Source organism: Dipodomys merriami, unplaced genomic scaffold, assembly GCF_024711535.1.
Source record: "Dipodomys merriami isolate MVZ:Mamm:240054 unplaced genomic scaffold, mDipMer1.0.p SCAF_106, whole genome shotgun sequence".
NCBI lineage: Eukaryota > Metazoa > Chordata > Mammalia > Rodentia > Heteromyidae > Dipodomys > Dipodomys merriami.
This window is the reverse complement of record NW_027202338.1, coordinates 2,411,839-2,430,680: the sequence shown is the minus strand read 5'-3', so window position 1 is coordinate 2,430,680 and position 18,842 is coordinate 2,411,839. Positions and strand designations below refer to the sequence as shown.

At 49.6% G+C, this 18,842-nt stretch overlaps 2 protein-coding genes across 7 annotated transcripts in view; one reads left to right on the top strand and one right to left on the bottom strand.

Moving 5' to 3' along the window:
- LOC138813490 (CD177 antigen-like) overlaps positions 1-18,842 on the bottom strand; it is a 74,323-nt gene that overhangs the window by 27,940 nt on the left and 27,541 nt on the right. For 2 of the 3 annotated variants that reach the window (XM_070001938.1, XM_070001943.1), the window contains one exon: positions 14,775-14,849. The gene's annotated coding sequence lies outside the window, so the exon portion shown is untranslated. Of the gene's footprint in view, positions 1-14,774; positions 14,850-16,449; positions 16,538-18,842 lie in introns of those variants that run through there. The other variant, XM_070001935.1, reaches the window with a different exon arrangement.
- LOC138813563 (carcinoembryonic antigen-related cell adhesion molecule 1-like) lies at positions 512-18,760 on the top strand. 4 transcript variants are annotated; one of them, XM_070001993.1, is made up of 10 exons: positions 512-724; positions 1,250-1,326; positions 2,159-2,518; positions 6,909-7,187; positions 7,917-8,171; positions 9,333-9,608; positions 13,056-13,182; positions 14,156-14,208; positions 14,823-14,857; positions 16,282-18,760. In XM_070001993.1, the coding sequence occupies exons 2-10, from the start codon at positions 1,263-1,265 to the stop codon at positions 16,399-16,401; spliced, it is 1,569 nt and encodes a 522-aa protein (XP_069858094.1). In that variant the 5' UTR covers positions 512-724; positions 1,250-1,262; the 3' UTR covers positions 16,402-18,760. The 4 variants fall into 4 exon arrangements, with proteins under 4 accessions (XP_069858094.1, XP_069858089.1, XP_069858103.1 ...); XM_070001988.1 differs by having other exon boundaries at positions 512-912; XM_070002000.1 differs by lacking the exons at positions 512-724; positions 14,156-14,208 and having other exon boundaries at positions 1,137-1,326; positions 16,282-16,367.

Here is an 18,842-nt window from a genome sequence, read left to right as displayed (position 1 = left end):
ATGGGGGGTAGAGGGTGTCTCTCAATAGCTGTCCTCTTCCTAATCACACCCTGCACGGGATGGGAGTTGGGCAGACTGGGGGCCCTCAGGAAATAGCATCCGAGATGATCAGGGCCCTGAAGCCTCGGGGTCAGAGCCCACCTGCACCCAGCGGTCAGGGCGTCTGGAGTCGGGTAGGTACTCACGCTGCAGTCCTGGCCCCGGGGCTGTATGTCTGCTCATGGCCTCCAGGGGGCGATATTGGAACACACAGGGAATTCCCAGCCCAAGGAATCCCTGGGGCCTGAACCTGGCTTGGATTCAGGAGGTGGAGATGCAATCTGATTTCTGCCCTTGGCTCTGTCGATCTCCACTAAGTCTTTCCCATGTGGCCTGTTCCATCCTGTCTGCTGCTTCCCTGTCTCTAAGGACTCTGTTCTGCCAGGTGTCTCAGCCCCGACTCCTCCCTCCTGCCATGGGAGGCAGGCTAGACAGCCAGAGGGGCAGAGGACAAAGGACAAAGGGCACCCAGAGAAATCAGCCCTGAGGCGCTGCTCAGTCAACAGCCCCTGGAGGTGGGGGAATCTCCCGGTACCCCTGGGCTGAGGATGCCAGAGCCTGGGGTTTCTCCATTGTCATCACCACCACAGCTGCCTTCCCACCACATCCGGGTCAGCTCCTGAAGACACTGCTCCTGCTGGCTGTCCCTGGATCTGGTCCCCCCCGGGCACCAGCCACGACTCAGGTGATCCATTCCTAGCCCCTCTCCTCTTCTAGAGTCTTCTCTGTCACTTTCTTGCCACAGGAGAATCCCACTGGGCTTGCTGGCTTTCTGAGTCCTGAAAGGGAAACACTTCCCTGGGTTTGAAGACCCCCAAGGGGTCACAACCCCCCACCCCCACCCCCAAGCCAGGATACCAGTGTGGCGCTAAGGTGAGCCGGTCCTACAGCAGGCAGGGGCCCCTAAAAACCTTGCTGCTTCTCACAGCGTGCTGGGCCGGGGGAGGGACTGAAAATCCACACCGAGGAAAGGCAAAGAGGAACTAGAGGCAGAACCTGCGGGGAGGGGGAAGAAGGGGGAGGAGGAAGGGCGGAGGAGGGAGGAGGGAGAGAGGGGCAGGCCTTGGTGACAGATCCCACCCCCCCATACCATGTGACCCTAGAAAGTGCTCCAGCCCCGAGAGGAGGCTCAGCTCAGAGGGCAGAGCTGACGCCCTCCGGAGCAGCCACGCTTGGGAGTGGGTCTGGAATCGAGGTTTTCCCCTTCTAGGTAGAAAGGCACCATGGAGCCCCGCTCAGCCTCTCCACGCAGGGGATGTGTCCCCTGGCGTGGGCTGCTGCTCACAGGTGAGGGGACGGCTCCCTGGGTGGGAGGGAGAAGGAGGAGAGCTGAGGGGAGGGGGGGGGACGAGACAGAGGGTTTCTAGTGGGGGCCTGAGCGGGACAAGACTCCGCCACAGAAAACTGTCCACAAGGTGCAAGTGCTAAATAGGGAGGAAAAGGTCCACTGGTTCCAAGTTACCCGTGACTAGTCAGCTGTATTTTAAAAACGGATATGACACCTGTGTCTCTGATCACCAAAGAAAACCAACCAGATCAGCCAACCAACCTGTCCTTAGCCACCAAACTCAGAACTTGCCAAATAAACCCCGTGGACATGCAAGGCCCTGGGAACGCCACTTCATTCATCCACGGGGGATCTGAGCCTGGTCAAGGCCCAGGGGGGACCACAGAGACCACAGCATCCCTGTCCCCACAGGGCTCCTGCCCCTGCCGGGCAGCAAGACCCAGTGAGGTCATCTAGAATGGGAGGCCAGGGGGGTGACAAGAGCCACAGAGGGTTCACAGCAGGGAAAGGGGAGAAAGCAGAGCCCCAGGGTCTCTAGAGGAGAGGTTCAGGGAAGGTGTCTCCCCAGGACACCCCGAGTGTGAGCAGGGGGTGAGAGGGCAGCCAGGGGTGAGCCATGAAACCCTCTGAGAAAAGTACTGCACACAGAGAAGGGGTGGGAAGTTCATGGGCAGTGAAGAAATGGAGGTCATGTTGCTAGCAGAGCCAATAGGAGACAGACAGATAGACACAGACACACAAGACAGGGGGTTCAAGACACTTTCTCGGGCTCCATTTTCCATCCCATACCAGGATCTCAGTCTTGATGGGCTTCTCTCTCACCCCTCCCAGCCTCCCTTTTAGCCCTGTGGCCCCCACTGGTGACAGCTCAGCTCACGATCGAACCTGTGCCACCCAATGCCGCTGAAGGACAGAACGTTGTCCTGAAGGCCCACAACCAGCCCCCGAATGCTGAACTCTATCGCTGGTATAAAGGGGAAACTGCAGAGGAAAGCCATCGCCTTGCAGCATTTTCAGCAAGCTCGAAACAAAGCATCCCAGGCCCTGCCCATAGTGGCCGAGAGACCATCCAGGAGGATGGATCGCTCTTCTTCCAGAATGTCACCGTCAATGACACTGGAGTCTACACCCTGGACATCTTAGATCGTGATTTTGCCAGTAAGAGGGCATCTGGACGGTTCCAAGTATTCGGTGAGTTCACTGTGGCCTCTGGGTGCTAGGCCAGGGTGATTTCCAGCCCAGGAACATAGGTGTGTGGGGATGGGCTGTGTGCCCACCTTTCCCTCTGCTTTCTGTTGTCCTGTTGGGGGAGGTTGCTCTCTGGATGGGGCATGCACAGTAGAAACAGATTTGCAAGGACAGGAATCCTTCACCTGAATCCAGAGTGAGAGAGAGAGAGAGAGAGAGAGAGAGAGAGAGAGACAGAGACAGAGACAGAGACAGAGACAGAAAGAGAGACAGAGACAGAGAATGGTAGCCAGATGGGGTAACCATCTCCCCCACGTTTTTCCCCCAGGAACATGTGCTAAGAAAGAACCTGTAGGACATAGGCAAAGCCTGGCTTAGGGGAGCCCTGAGATCTTGGCAAACAAGCTCAGCCCTAGAGTGCCTGTGCATGCACGCTCTCTCTCTCTCTCTCTCTCTCTCTTTCTCTCTCTCTCTCTCTCTCTCAGGCTCCTCTCCTCACTCTGGAAGGGAGCTTCTAGCCACAGCTGGAATTCTGCCTCCTGTCTGGGCTGAGAAGTCATGATTTTCTGCCTGTCTGAATGTCATAAACTCTGGGAACTACCCTGAGAGCCTCGCCGGGGGGAGGGCTTCCTGGCATCTGCTTTGCAGACTCAGTACGGCAAGCACGGAGGGTCAGACACACCAAGCCATTACACCAAGGCCCTGAGGGGCTTTTGAGACTCAAGGCCAGTGTGTGGGGATAGAGACCCCAGCTCAGGGGATTCTCTCTTGGAGGAGCTGTTGATGTGGGTGGCTCCTCTCTAGCCCCGTAAGCTGGAGGGTGTTTACCATGTGTCCTAGGAAAGGGAAACTGAGGTATGGAGCAATATGGATGTGGAATCAGGGTCATCAGACCATGGGGTGGCAGATCAGAGGCTTGGAATGATTGTCTATGTCCACAGCCCTGTCCTCCCCTGCCCAGGGACTCATTAGGTGTCTGTGGACCAAAGAGGAACTGTTGGTTCAGAGACTTTAACCTCAGGGGTCAGCACTATGGAAGGAGAGTCTGGTCCAGGTTAGTGAGAACCAATGGACAAGTACAGTTCTTACCTTAGAACTAAACTCAACTTCTTTCAGGCAGCCCTCAAAGAAGGTGCTGGATTTTCCCTTCTGCTGACCTCTCTTGGACTTAAAATGTGTGCTATGAAGGAGAGAACTTTGCTGCTTCCCTCCCCACTAGGCCCCAGTGTACAGTCAACTCTCGGGTGTTTTGTTGGGTGGCTTTTTTGGGATTGCCTGTCCTGGTTGGGGCTTGAACTCAGGGCCTGTGCATGGTCCTTGAGCTTCTGTGCTCAAGCCTCTACCACTTGAGCCACAACATCACTTACATCATTTCTTGATGGCTCATTGGAGCAAAGTCTTAGGGACTTTGCTACTGGGGCTGGTTTGGAACCATGATCCTCCTTTCTCAGCTTCCTGAGTAGCTGGGATTATAGGCTTGAGCCACTGGCACCTGGCTAACTCTCAGGAGTTTTAGGATAGGGGTGAGGAGAATGAACTTGAATCAATGAGTGGAGGGCATAGGACTCTCTTCAGAGACTGGAACTTGACTTGCTGTGTCCTAACCATTTCTGGCCACACCTGCTCCCAGTCCCTGCTGGAGGCTGAGATCCCCATTCCATTTCTCCGATCTGTTTCTCGGGTGACCTCAGCTGGGCTAGGGTGAGGCCCACTCAGCCTGAGTCAGCCATGATGCTTCTGGTCTCTGGGGCAGTTGAAGTCTTTGTAACGCCTGCTTTATGCTGTCATGGGTATTTCCCACTCTCTCTGCCTCTTTCCTGCTGATCAGCTTCCTGTCTATTCCCGGCTGTTGTCCTCTTGCTCCCAGGCTGATAACAGAGGTGCCAGCAGCAGGGCAGGACTGGCAAACCACAAAGCCCTATATTCTGCCATTCTGTTCACTTTTTTTTTTTTTTTTTTGGTCAGTCTTGGACCTTGAACTCAGAGCCTGGGCACTGTCTCTGAGCTCCTTTGCTCAAGGCTGGCACTCTACCACTTGGAACCACAGTACCACTTCTGGTTTTCTGGTGGTTCCGGGGAGTGAAGAGTCTCACAGGCTTTCCTGCCCAGTCTGGCTTCGAACTGTGATCCTTAGATCTCGGCTTCCTGAGTAGCTAGGATGACAGGTGTGAGCCACCAGTGGCCCCTGCCAAACTCTTTTCACGTCTTACTCCTTCCTGGTCCCAGTGTGTGTGTGTGTGGGGGAGGGGTGTGTGCTTCACCATCTTCCAGCCTCTGGGGAGCCAGCCTACACACCCATGTCCTCATGATGACCTCAAGGTCAGGAAGCTTGTCTTGAACAAAGTAGCTATCATTTCTGTCAGATTCAGCATGTTTGGAAGAATTTAATAAAAATCGTATCTGGGATTGATTGCTAGGAGCAAAGGGAAGGAAGAAAGCAATTCATATCCCTGTGGATCTCCACTGGGGACCTAGACATCTGAATTTACTAAAATGAATCTCTTACAATAGGAATACCTCAAACTTCCCCTGAGAGCCCCTCTGTAGTGAGAGAGTTTCTGATTCTAAGCAGCTTTGGCATGTCTCGTGTGTGTGTGTGTGTGTGTGTGTGTGTGTGTGTGTGTGTGTGTGTCTGTGTGTGTATACATGCCGCACCAGTATTGGGGCTTCAACTTGGGACCTCCCACTCCCACTTGGCTTTTTCAATCAAAGTGAGTGCTCTAGCACTTGAGCTATGCCTCCATTCCCTGCTTTTTGCTGAGTATTTAGAGATTCCCCACTTTTTGCTGGTTGTTTGGAGTCTTGGGTTTTGTCTGCCTGGGCTGGCTTCGAATCTCAATCCTCAGATCTCAGCCTCCTGAATAAGCTGGGATTACAGACTTGAGCTATTGGTATGCGGACAGCCTCTGTCTTTATTATGTGACTAACAGAACTCAGAGTTTGGCCTGTTACACTCTCTATGGGAACTGGTCTGATAATACTTTTCTTTTTTCTTTTTTTAAATTTAATTTTATTTTATTTGTGAACATACTGTACAGAGGAGTTACAATTACGTGGGCAGGATAATGTGTACATTTCTTACCAAGCATTGCAGCCTCCTCCTTTGTTTACCCTTCACATCCCTTCCCAGCCTCCCCCCTCCCCCCCCAATTCTTTTTTCTTTTTGCTGGTCGTGGGGCCTGAACTCTGGGCCTGGGCACCGTCTCTCCGCTCTTCAGCTCAAGGCTAGCGCTCTACTACTTGAGCCAGAGTACCACTTCTGGCTTTTTCTTCTTATGTGGTGCTGAGGAATCGAACCCAGGGCCTTATGCATACAAGGCAAGCACTCTACCACTGAGCCACCTTCCCAGCCCTGATAATACATTTTTTTTAACTTACCTACTCAAATTCCTATAGTAGACCTGATGAATATACATGGCCCATGAGGGTCAGATTGCCATATTTCTGTTGATTGTGGGGTTTGAACTCAGGGCCTGGGTGCTGTCCATGAGCTCTTCAGCTCAAGACTAGCATTCTACCACTTTCAGCCACAGCTCCACTTCCAGTTTTCTAGTGGTTTATTGGAGATAAGAATCTTACAGAGTTTTCTGCCTGGGCTGGCTTTGAACTGCAATCCTCAGATCTCAGCCTCCTGAATAGCTAGGATGAGTAGCTAGGCATGAGCCACCGGAGCCTGGCTCAGATTGCCTTGTTTCATTGTCACTTTTCTACCATTCAGTTCTTCTGTACTTGGAAACTTGAACCCATGTTCCTGGGAGGACTGCCATGGCCCTTCCCCTTCCCTGCAGGGAAGGGATATTAACTGAGGATGTAACTTTGACTGTTCACAAGGCCTTGTCTGTCACCCCCATTCTAACCTAGATCATTCTAACCTAGAGTCAATCACCTAGAGAATCTCGACAGAACTGCTCACCTTGTGGCCCCACCTAAAACCAGAACCTGGGGCCAGTCCTTGGTCCTGAGCTCAGGTGTGTGACTGACTCACAAGACTGGTCTTCATGTCGGGCTGAAGGAGACTGCCATGATTCATCTCTAGGACAGCCTTGAAAGGCAAAGTCTCAGAGGACACACACCCGGGCCAGACAGGGAGGTCTGTGTCCTTGGAGGTGTTCCATCTAGATGTGTCTAGCAGTGGGGCAGTGAGGACCATGAGACGTGCTAGACATCTCTGTCTAGGTCCTGGGTCTGTCACTCACATGACCACACATGCGTGGCCCCCATGTTTTCTGAGCACTCAGGTCTCTGGGCATCTGTTGAGAGTCTCACCCTTCCTGCATGTTAAGGACTCCCAGGCTGGCTGGGAGGAGGGACGGAGCCCAGGCTAGTAGACAGAGGCCTTTACGGGGGTCATAGGGACCACACAGAGCAATCTTTCTCTCTGTTGTCCATGCAGCCAAGTTATCCAAACCCTTCATCACAAGCAACAACTCCAGCCCCATGGAGGGGGAGGACTCTGTAGCATTAACCTGTGATCCTGAGACAGAGAATACAAACTACCAGTGGTGGATAAGTGGCCAGAGCCTTCCAAATGACACCAGACTGCACCTGTCCCCAGACAACAGGATTCTCACTTTATTCCATGTCACGAGGAATGACATGGGGCCCTATGAGTGTGGAACCTGGAATCTAGTGAGTGACAACCGAAGTGATCCATTCACCTTGAATGTCTCCTGTGAGTAGCTTCTATTTCTCCATCATCCTGCCTGCCCAGCCTAAAGACACGGTCCTAGGGCAGAGACCCTTCACCCCCAGATACCCAGGCTGCCTAAAACCATCTCCATCACTTCCAAGTACATCCAGGCAGCCATAGCTAAGGAATGGAAGTGCAGGGATTGGGGGTGTGGGGGAATGTTCTCCTGGTGGGAGAGGCTCATAAAGGACAGAGCTTGTGTCAGACTCAAGCCCAGTGAATACAACAGGATAAAGTTGGGGTTTTTCAGTGGTTTAAGGTTTGTTTTTTTTCTGTGCATGAACCCAGGGCCCTGTGCACACTCAGCAAAGTGCTCCATCAATGCATACAGTCCCAGCTTTGGATGGCACGGTTTTCATTTAATTATTGATTTGGGGGGGGGGTGTCAGTTGTGGGGTTTGAACTCAGAGCCTAGGTACTGTCCCTTAGGTTTTTTTATTTGGTTTGGTTGTTTTTTTTGTTGCTGTTGTTGTTGTTCAAGGCTGTCATTCCACCACTGAAGCCACAGCGCCAACGTCTGGCTTCTTGCTGGCTCACTGGAGAGAAGGGTTTCCCAGAAACTAGCTAGGATTGTAAGTGTGAGCCACTGGTGCCTGCTGCTGACACTTAGGGTTGAGACGGGGCTCAGAGGGATGCCGGGGCCTTCCACAGACAGGGAACTTCATCTTCCGTCTGATGACATCAACCGTGACTTTATTCTGTTTGCTCCAGATGGCCCGGATATCCCCATCATATCCCCCCCAAGCTCCTATGTTGGTCAAGGGACCAACCTCAGCCTCTCCTGCCACACAGCCTCTAACCCGCCTGCACAGTACTCGTGGCTGTTCAATGAGAGGCCTCAGTCATCTACACCAGCACTCTTTATCCCCAACATCACTGTCAACCACAGTGGATCTTATGCCTGCTTCGCCTATAACTCTGTTACTGGCCTCAATAGCAGCACAGTCAAGAATATTACAGTCCTTGGTAAGTGGATTCCTAGGACATCAGCTCTGGAATAGTCTGGTCTCTGAAGTTAATTCTAGACACAGGCAATCCCTCCCCTGAGCCTCCAGCTCTACTGCTGAGATTTGCTTGTTTCTTTCTCATGGCTGGCTGACGTGGGGTTTGGGTCTCCTAGACCCAAAAAGTCCCAGGTTGGGAGGGGGGGCTCTCAGGAGAAGAGAAATGGGGTCTTTGTCAAGTAGCTTCTTTCTGCCACTAAATCAACCCTTTCTATGGCTTCTTTTGTTTTCTTTAACTTCTTTCGTGATCAAAGAGTTTTCTCCCCTGAACGAGGAAGGGAGGAACCCCATCAGATGGTTGGGGGGGCGTGGGGGAAGAGCAGCGGCTCGGAGCTCTGCTCCCTGCTCGGTCTCTGTCTCATTGGGTGACTGGCAGGGCGGACTCCACAGGGGCTGAGATGGGGCAGGTAGAGAAGGTGCCTATCTTAGATCTGGCTAAATCTTGAAGTCAATCGAAGTCAGTGTCTCTCAGCTGCACCTGACTGGGAACCCCAGAGCACATGGTGCACACGGGGGAGCGGGAGGGATGCTGGCGGGAGGGGCAGGAAGCTTTGCCAGGGGTGGGAAGGGCAGTGCCGGTGAGTCTATTTGTAAGAACGATGCGAATGCCAGGCTTTTGTGCACCCGGTGACCGTTCACCTCTATGGCTCTCATTCATTGTGCTGTTTAATCTACAGATCAGGAAATAAAAGTCCTCTTCAAACAATAATTCTTTAGTTTGGAGTTTCTCCCGATCCTGAGCTCATGAAGACTGAGTCATCTGAGTTCCCTGACAAAAGTGTTCAATGAAGAGAGAGAAAATAACCACCACCTTCCCTCTCAATATAAACCTACTTTATTTCCCAGAGATCACTAGGAAAGGGTTGCACAAAAGTCTGTGGAGGAAAATGTTTCGCCTGACTGTGGGGTCTTTGGTAGCGTGGGCTGTGGAACCCACAGAGCTGATGGGGGCTCCAGTCAGAGGGTCACCCTGGACGATCTGGGGGGTTCAGAGGGAGGTAACAACAGGGTCCTTATTAATCATCAGGCAACCACTGCAGAGAGGGCGAGGGCCTTACCGTGGGCCCCGGGCTAAGCTCTCTGAGGATGGGCTGCCTCAGTGGTCTTTCCCCTCTGTCTGCAGAGCCGGTGACGCAGCCCTCCATCCAAGCCAGCAACACCACGGTCACAGAACAGCAATCTGTGGTCCTGACCTGCCACTCTACAGACCCTGGAATCACGATCCGGTGGCTCTTTAATGAACAGAGTCTGCCGCTGACCACGAGGACGAAGCTGTCCAAAAACAACAGCACGCTCAGTATAGACCCTGTCAGACGGGAGGACAGCGGGGAGTACAGGTGTGAGGTCTCCAACCCTGTCAGTTCAATGAAGAGTAACCCTCTCAGGCTGGATGTGAATTGTAAGTCACCCCTCCTCTCCCTGTATAATTTACTGGGGGGGGGGGTGTGGCAAAGGCAGGGGAATTTCTTTACCATGGGTGCAGAAATGGATAAGTCACAGGGAAAAGAACAGGAAGTAAGCCAGGCACCAGTGGCTCACGCCTGTAATCCCAGCTACTCAGGAGGCGGAGACTCTGAGGCTCCAAGGTTCAGTGTCAGCATTGTGTTGGTTAATTGCAAGTGGAGTCTTACTTTTTATTTATTTATTTATTCATTTATTCATTGCCGGTCCTGGGGCTTGAACTTAAGCACCTGGGCACTGTCCCTGAGCTTCTTTTGCTCAAGGCTAGCACTCTACCACTTGAGCCACAGCGCCACTTCCTCACTTCCATTGAGGAATGGAACCCAGGGCTTCATGCATGCTAGGCAAGCACTCTATGGACATTAAGCCACCTCCCAGCCCCTCTTTTTCTTTTTTTGCTCAGGCTGGTTTTGAACTGAAATCCTCTAGGTCTTAACCTCCTGAGTAGCTAGGATTAATTACAGGCATGAGCCACGGTGCCTGGCTCCATCTCTAGGTTATTTCTAATACCTAATGCAATGCTATATAAATAGTTGTTGGGTTATACTATTCAAAGAATGGTGAGAGAAAATGGTACATTTTTTCAGTGCAGACACCATTTTTTGACAAAAACAAAACAAAACAAAAAGACATGAAGCAGTTACTAAGGTTTGAACTCGGGGCCTCATACTTTCTAGGCAGTCACTCTACCACCAGGCCACACCTCCAACAGCACTTTATACTGGTTGTTTTGGGGATAAGGTCTCTCTTCCTGCCCAGGAACACACATGCCTGCGACCATGCCCGGCTCCTCTCCATTGCAGTGGAGTCTCACAGACTTTAATGGCTGGGTTGGCCTTGAATTGCAATCCTCCTGATTTCAGCCTCCCATGTAACTAGGATGAATGACTTCTTAGTTCTAGAAGTTTCTGCAAGATCCTTACAATTTTTTACCTGCAAGTTCATGCCACTGAGGATAATTTTATTTTTGTAGGTCAGTCTAGGACTTCTAATAGTATATTGAACAGAGGGGCTGATAGGCTGGTACCCCTCTATCATTTCTGATCTTAGAAGAAAGCTTCTGAGTCTTTCACCATTGAGTATGAAGTTGGCTGTAGGATTTCTAGCTATGACTTGTATTTAGTAAGGTAGTTTCTTTCTAACTAGGTAGAGTACTTCGTCATAAAAGGATGTTATTTTTGTCAAGTGCTTTTGCTCGCTATGGATGGATTCAATTTTCTATTTTTTCATGATTTTACTCGGTGGGTTTTGTGTTTCTAGGAATTTGTCCATTTTATCTAGGTTATTCAATTGTTGCAGATGACAGGTATGTGATACTCTTAGAATCCTTGTTGCTCTAAATAGTACTAATGCTTCCAGTTTCATTTCTAGCTTTAGTGATTGTGTGTGTGTGGGGGAGGGGTGCCAGTCCTGGGACTTGAACATAGGGCCTGGGCATTGTTATACTCTTTTGTGCTCAAGGCCAGTATTCTACCACCTGAGACCACAGCTCCACTTCTGGCTCTTGTAGGGGAAGAGAGTTAATTGAAGATAAGAGTCTCATGGACTTTCCTGGCTAGCTTCGAACCACAATCCTCAGATCTCAGCCTCCTGATGAACTAGGATTATAGGCTTGAGTCCTTGGCACCTGGCAAGACCCTCTTTTTTGAATGTAAAACATGCACTTCTCTAAGTCACTTCTCCAATATTCTTAACCTCTTCAGCAATGTGCCACACAGAGGAAGTGTTTCTAAACATTAGCTGCTGTTCACACTGAGGTTATTGTTAGCCACAGTCAGGCGGCCAGATCTACCTTCTACTCGTCATACAGATCTATGCCAGTGCTCCCACCGCTCCCAGCCTCTGTTTCCATCCGTGAGATGGAAAGAGCATTTACCTGACGGGGTTAGCGTGTAGATCAACTGTGAGACACATACTAGCACACAGTGAGGAGCTTGGTCCTCATAACCATAGCCGATGTGAATTGTCAGCTTTCAGCTGGGTGTGGGCAGAGGCCCAAATAGTTGTAATTGGAATAAAGAAGAAACAGATGCAAAAAAGTATTGGGGGGGGGGGGAGAAGAGAGAACTTTATACCAAAAATAAAATCACCAAATAAACCTGGGAGAGATTTAAAAAAAAAAAAAAGCCGGGTAGTGGTAGCCTATAATCTTAGCTACCAGGAGGCCAAGCTCTAAGGATCATAGTTCGAGACCAGTCTGGGCAGGAAAATCCATGGAAGTCTTATCTCCAATTAACTCTCCCAAAAAGCTGGAAATGGAGCTGTGGCTCAAGTGATACAGTGATAGCCTTGAACAAAAGGAGCTTAAGGACAGCACCCAACCCTGAGTTCAAGCCCAAAGACCAGCAAAAATTAAAAAAAAAAAAAAAGAGTTAAATGCAAACTTTCTAGTCTGGTAGATGAGTTTGGATCTGCTGAGGTGCAGTCACAGTGGGATTGGACATAGCAGCTTAATTGGGGGAAACACCCCTGAGGAGGAAGGCCTGGGAGAGGCCTCAGACCACAGTGCAGCGAAAGAGCAGAAGGACGCTTTCACCAGCAGTGTTTCTTAAGGTTGGTGTGAATTCTTGAGCCAAAGCTGGCCATCGGAGAGAGAAAAAAACAAACACACAAACAAAAAAAAATGAACAAACTGTCTTTCAGAACTGCATCTGCTTGGTTTTTTGGTGGTTTTGTTTGTTTGTTTGTTTGCTTTGCCCATCCTGGGGCTTGAACTCAGGGCCTGGGCACTGTCCCTCAGTGTCTTTTGCTCAAGGCTAGCACTCTACCACTTGAATCACAGTGGTACTTTGAGCTTTTTCTGTGTATGTGATACTGAGGAATTGAACCTAGGGCTTCATGCATGCTAGGCAAGTACTCTACTACAAAGCCACATTCCTAGCGCCCCTGCCCCCGCACCTGCTTTTCTAGCCCTCCTAGGAGCCATGGAATCACAGTCTCTTGTGCAGGGGAAGTGCTGACTGAATTCAGGGTGCGCAATATGGGCCTCTGTCCATTTAGCCCTTGAGACAGGTGACCCCACACACACACCAGATCCATATTCCTGGCTATCACTGAGAAAAAAGATGGGACTATGAAGAAGTAAAGAAAGTACAACAAACACACAGCAATCCACCCTTCTCTCATCCCCAAACCTTCTACTGAGTGTAGAAAGGCCAAGATGGGATGGAGGGAAGGCTGATGAGTAATCTAGAGCCACCAGGAGTTGCAAAAGGACCTACTCTGTTAATCACCCCTCACCTCACCTCCTCTGATCAACCCTCCCACGGAAATTACCTCCCTGAAGGCACCAATGGCCCATACTTTGTGCTGAGAAGTGTTTTCCACGACTCCCTCACTGACAAATAATTTCACCTCCATGTCTTCTCTTTTCTTCCCATGACAGATGACCCAACACAATCAAGTTCTGACCTTTCCCCTGGGGCCATTGCTGGCATCGTGGTTGGAGTTGTGGCCGGGGTGGCTCTGATAGCAGCCCTGGCATATTTCCTGTACTCCCGGAAGACTGGCGGGTATGATGGCTTTTCTTCTCCTTCCGTTTTCTCCATGTCAACTGCCATGCATGAGAGGGGGAAGGAGCTCTTTATCTCTTCCACTGGGCTGATGGCCTCCTTTTGCTAAACTTCCTGCTTTCTAGCACTCATACCTATGGATCTCCAGGCTCCCTGTCTTCATACTTTTGTCTCTTGGATGTGGCTAGTCCAGTTCAGATCAACTCTACAGCAAACTGATCCAATTATGTTCCTCTGTCCCGTCCCACCCCTATCCTAGTCGGGAAGCAAAGAGCTAAGAAAGAAAACAGATGAGGAAATAAAAAGAGCAGCATGAGAAAGCAAATCCCATGTTCTGTGGACCACAATAGCAGGAGGAGGAGGGAGGAGGAACAAGACAGGAAGAAAAGCTGAGAGAATGCAGACACATTAAAGTGTGAGAGGACAAATAAAAATCCAAAGTCTATCTGTGAAATACAAACTTAGGAGAGATGTTAAACAGGCTCAGAAGCAGTTAGAAGAAGAAGAAAAAAAGAAGAAGAAAAAAGGCCTGGGGCTGGTGGCTCATGCTTGTCATCTTTTTCATCCTAGTCACTCAGGAGGCTGAGAACTACAGATCGTGGTTCAAGGCCAGCCTGGGCAGGATAGTCCATTTATCTCCAATGAACCACCAGAAAACCAGAAGTGGTGCTGTGGCTCAAAGTGGTAGAGCACTCACCTTGAGCAAAGGAGCTCAAGGACAGTGCCCAGGCCCTGAGTTTAAGCCCCATGACTGACACCCCCCCACACACACACAAAGTCAGACAGAAGATGGACAGGACATCTCACCGATAGGAAAGGAACAACAGGGACTGTGCGAGACCCAAGAATGAGGAATGCAAGTGAATATGACAGAGTATCCAGAGATTATCTTCTGACCCCTGCCTTCCAGGCTCAGGGAGCAAAGGTCTTTGTTCTTGGGGAATAGCAGTCACAGTGTCTGATATTTATTTAGGGCAAGCAACCAGCGTGATCTCACAGAGCACAAACCCTCAGCCTCCAGTCACAGTAAGTAAGCCAATTCACCCCTGTGAGAAGGGGGTACGTACCACCCCCTGCCCCGCCCTGGCAGCCAATCGTGGAGTCACAAATCACTCCTTGCTTTCTAAATTTTCACAAAAGTGATCTCTTCTTCCCAGTCCTTAAGTTGGCAGAGGGCTTCATGCCCCTCTTAAGCCACTCTACCTAAGCTAGGTAGGCCTGAGGGAACCAAGTTTGCAAGCGCCATCTCCTTGCCCTAACTCTTTCCCTCCTGCCTCTGTTATGGACCTGGGCATTCTCCCTTGGTGAGACTTTCCTTGTCTTATCGGTGCTCTGGGTGCTGTGGGTCTCAATGCCCCTCTTTACCATTGGGCCATGTTGTTAAGAAACACATGTGGGCAATAAATAATAATAAAAATGAAGGCCTTGTAGTGGATATTACATTTCCAGAGATGGGCTTGCAGCCTCTGGTTCCTAACCACTACCACCACCACCACCACCACCACCACCACCACTATCACCACCACTACCACCAGCACCACCAGCACCCACCACCTTCTACCTCTTCAAGCTAGAAAATACAAGGTCTTAACTCAGCTTTGCAGTCCCAAAGGTTGCTAAGTCTTGGTTTGCTTCTCCAGGTCCGGAAATTTCTCGTGATGATGCTCCTAATGAGGTAAGCACAGAAAGTTTCATGGGCTTTTTGTTTCCCCCGACAGAAAATCTCTCTGGAAAGAATGGATTAGACTTGAAGGCAAATATGAGTGAACTTTGGGTCTCATTTCCTCAAGGCAACAGGAGAGTAATGGGTTACTCACTCTTATGTGCAGTATCTTAGAGCAAGACTGTATAATTGTAGTCGGGCATTGGTAACATACACCTGTAATACTAACTACTCAGGAGGCTGAGATCTGAGGATCACAGTTTGAATTCAGCAGGTAAATCTTCATTTAACCAGAAAAAGATGTGGAGTAGAGCTGTGGCTCAAGTAGTAGAGTATCAGCCTTGACTGAAAAAGCAAAGCAAGAGCATGAGACCCTGAATTCAAGCCTCAGTACCAATGTGAGCGTGTGCACGCACACACGCACATGCACGCACACACACACACACACACACACACACACACACACACACACACACGCGAGACAGACAGATACACAAAATCTTTCAGTCTTTTTATACAAAGAGCAATGGAAGTCAGGATATAGAACATACTTCTATACATATGGCTTTTCTAGCTTTTTCTATTTATGTGGTGCTGAGGAATCAAACCTAGGAATTCATGCATGCTAAGTAAGCACTCTACCACTAAGCCAACGTTCCCAGGCCTCCCCGAGCCTTTTTTTTTCAAGGCTAGTGTTTTACCACTTGAGCCACAGCTCCACTTCTACCTTTTTTTTTTGGTCCGGTTGTGGGCCTGAACTCTGGGCCTGGGTGCTGTCCCTCAGCTCTTCAGCTCAAGGCTAGCGCTCTACCACTTGAGCCACAGTGCCACTTCCAGCTTTTTTTTTCTGCTTATGTGGTGCTGAGGAATTGAACCCAGGGCCTCATGCATGTAAGGCAAGCGCTCTACCACTGAGCCATCTTCCCAGCCCCAAATGAATGCATTATTTTTTGTTGGTGGTGGTTTTTTTTTTGTCGGTCATGGGGCTTGAACTCTGGGCTTGGGCGCTGTCCCTGTGCTCTTCAGCTCAAGGCCAGCGCTCTAACGCTTGAGCCACAGCGCCACTTCCCACTTCTACCTTTTTTGGAAAGAAGAGTCTCATGGACTTTCCTGCCTAGGTTGGCTTTGAACCACAATCTTCAGATCTCAGGCTCCTGAGTAGCTAGGATTACAGGTGCTCGGCTACAACGCTACTATATATATAGCCAGTCCTGGAGCTTGAATTCAGGGCCTCTAAACTGTCTTTGAGCCTCTCTGTGCTCAAAGCTAGCCCTCTTACCACTTGAGCCACAGTGGTACTTTTGGCCTTTTCTGTGTATGTGGTACTGAGGAATCAAACTCAGGGCTTCATGCCTGCTAGGCAAGCACTCTACCACTAAGCCACATTCCCAGCCAATGCAATGCTTATTGAACAGAGCCCCGCTCATACTTTTCAGATGGATGAAGTTTCATATACTTCCCTGAAGTTCAATGCTGCACAACCAAAAAACTCAGCACCAGTACCCCTGACCTCAGTGGCTACAGAAACGGTTTACTCGGAAGTGAAAAAGAAGTAGCACCTTCCACCTGCCTGATGCACTACTGCCACTTCCCAAGTCTCTCACCATCTTGCTGGAAGACTCTCAGTCCTCAGGGAGAAAGGGTGGGGGGGTCCCCCCTTCTCCCTCTTGTGCCCATCTGGAAGGACTGCTGGACTCCTGTGGAAGAGAAGGTGCATCCCAGAGTCTGGCAAAGCTGGCTTTTGGAGTCACCAGGAGCTCCCACCCCCCTCAAGGGAGAGAATATTCCTTTACTACCCCTCCAGGCCTGTCTTAGCAGAGTCTAACTTGAGTTTGCCATAGCCTTGAGGATGAGATCCTTTTTTCTTTTCTTCTCTTTTTCTTTTGGTCGTGTTGTACCAGAAAAAAAGGGACAGAGAGAAAACAACAACAACAAAAAAGCAAAGCAGGAATGGCTTTTCTCTCCAAATTCAAGTATGAAGCCACTATATATAGGAAAAACAAATCTATCACCCACAGTGCATTGGGGAATTCTCTACTTCTGTCCCATCAGCGCAGCCTGTCTGTTGCATCAGGGTCCAGATACCTTGCTTTTTGGCTGGAACACCACCTAATTGCCACTTTGGGCAGGCCTGCCTCCAGAAAACCCACTAGAAGTAACTAGGAACTATGGAGTTGTTATCTGATTCCTACTACAAAAGGCCAAAGTGCTCATACATCTTTAATAATAACTGCTGCTTACTCCAGGAAGTACCTAGAAAAGGACTGAGTACAGCCAAGGTGCTGGTGGCTCAAGCCTGTCATCCTAGCTACCCAGGACGCTGAGATCTGAGGATCATGGTTTGAAGCCAGCCTAGGCAGGAAAGTCCATGAGACTCTTATCTCCAATAAGTTACTTTAAAAAGGCTGAAGTGGAGCTGTGGCTCAAGTGGTAGAGCACTAGCTTTGTGTGAAAAAGCTCAGGGATAGCACCCAGGTTCTGAGTTCAAGCTTCAGGTCTGGCACACACAAAAAAAAGGGGAGTGATTTGGGGGAAGGTCTAGTTTTTAATAGACACAATATGCTGGGTACTTGGGAAGAGATTAGGGAGCTACCTACTGCTAAAGGATGCATAATCATTGAACTGCACTCGGTGCTCATGCCTGTATTCTCAGCACTTGGGAGGTGGAGGTAGGAGGATTATGAGTTCATGGCCAGCCAGGGCTACATAGCAGCACCTTATGTAAAAATAGAAACAAACCTAATAATATTAATGCACAAACTGGTGGTACTGGGGTTTTCCTTTTTTCTGAGACATTCTAGTATTTCAATCTTCATAACCTTTTATTTGAAAGGGGTTGTTTTTACCTAGTTCAGCTGTGTGAGCCAAGCTGTTAAGTAAAAAAAGCCCCCCTCCCCACCCCACACGCTCCTCAGACCACCTTGGCCAGGAGCCTCTCAAGATTTATTTATTTTTTTTTGTGAACAGCTCCAAATAGAAAATAACCAGAAGCTGAGCACTGGTGGTTCATGCCTGTATCCTAGCTACGTAGGAGGCTGAGATCTGAGGATCGCGGTCCAAGGCCAGCCTGGGCAGGAAAAGTCTGTGAGACTCTTATCTCCAATGAACCACTAGAAGTGGTGCTGTGTGGCTCAAAGTAGCAGAGCACTAGCCTTCAGCAAAAGAGCTCAGGGACAGCACCCAGGCCCTGAGTTCCAGCCCCAGGGGCTTTCCTCCATCTTGCTAGAAATGGACCAAACTCTGGTTCTATGTGTCGTGGGTGGGCCAGGTATCGGCTACCTTGTTTCCCATGTTTCTGCCTACGCATTTCTTCACCTGTTTGTCCCCCCTCCCACCATGCTCTTGGAAAACCTTGGCCTTTGCTAGTGTTTGGTTCCTTGCAAAGCAGAAAGTGGGAGGTTCTTTATCAAACTCACTAGCTCATGGCACGTTAAGGTCCTCTGGGAAATGAGAGCTGGGAAGGGAAAAGGTGTGCGGACAGGAATAGAAGAATAAGATCAGGCCCGTGGGGCTTTCTGAACAGCCTCTGAAACTTGTCTTCTCCTCTCTCTCATGGGGTCTGTGATACCCAGGATGTCTTAGAATAAAAAGAGACAAGAGAAAGAAAGGCAAATAGAACTCTGCCACAGCCCTCTGCCACACGAGTGCCATCTCTTTGGACTGTTAAGCAAAAGGTTTTACTTGATCTTAACTGTGTGATCTCATGCCCTGCCTGCCAGACCTCCTCCAAGAGAATTCGTTGGGAGTTGTTCTACTCAGGTACCTCTTGCAGGGATTTTGAATCTAGACACTGATTGTATGTACTTTCCTTCATCCATGCTATGCTGGGTTTATTTAATTTTGCCTGGCTAAGGCCACTTCTGAATTGTTTGTAAAATCTGTTCTATATTTATAATAAAAAAATTGTATTTCAGACATCATGGTGTTTTCTGGTTGTGACTGACACTGCTATAGACAATATCTTCTTTACAAGCAGAAGAGGAATAACATTTTTTTT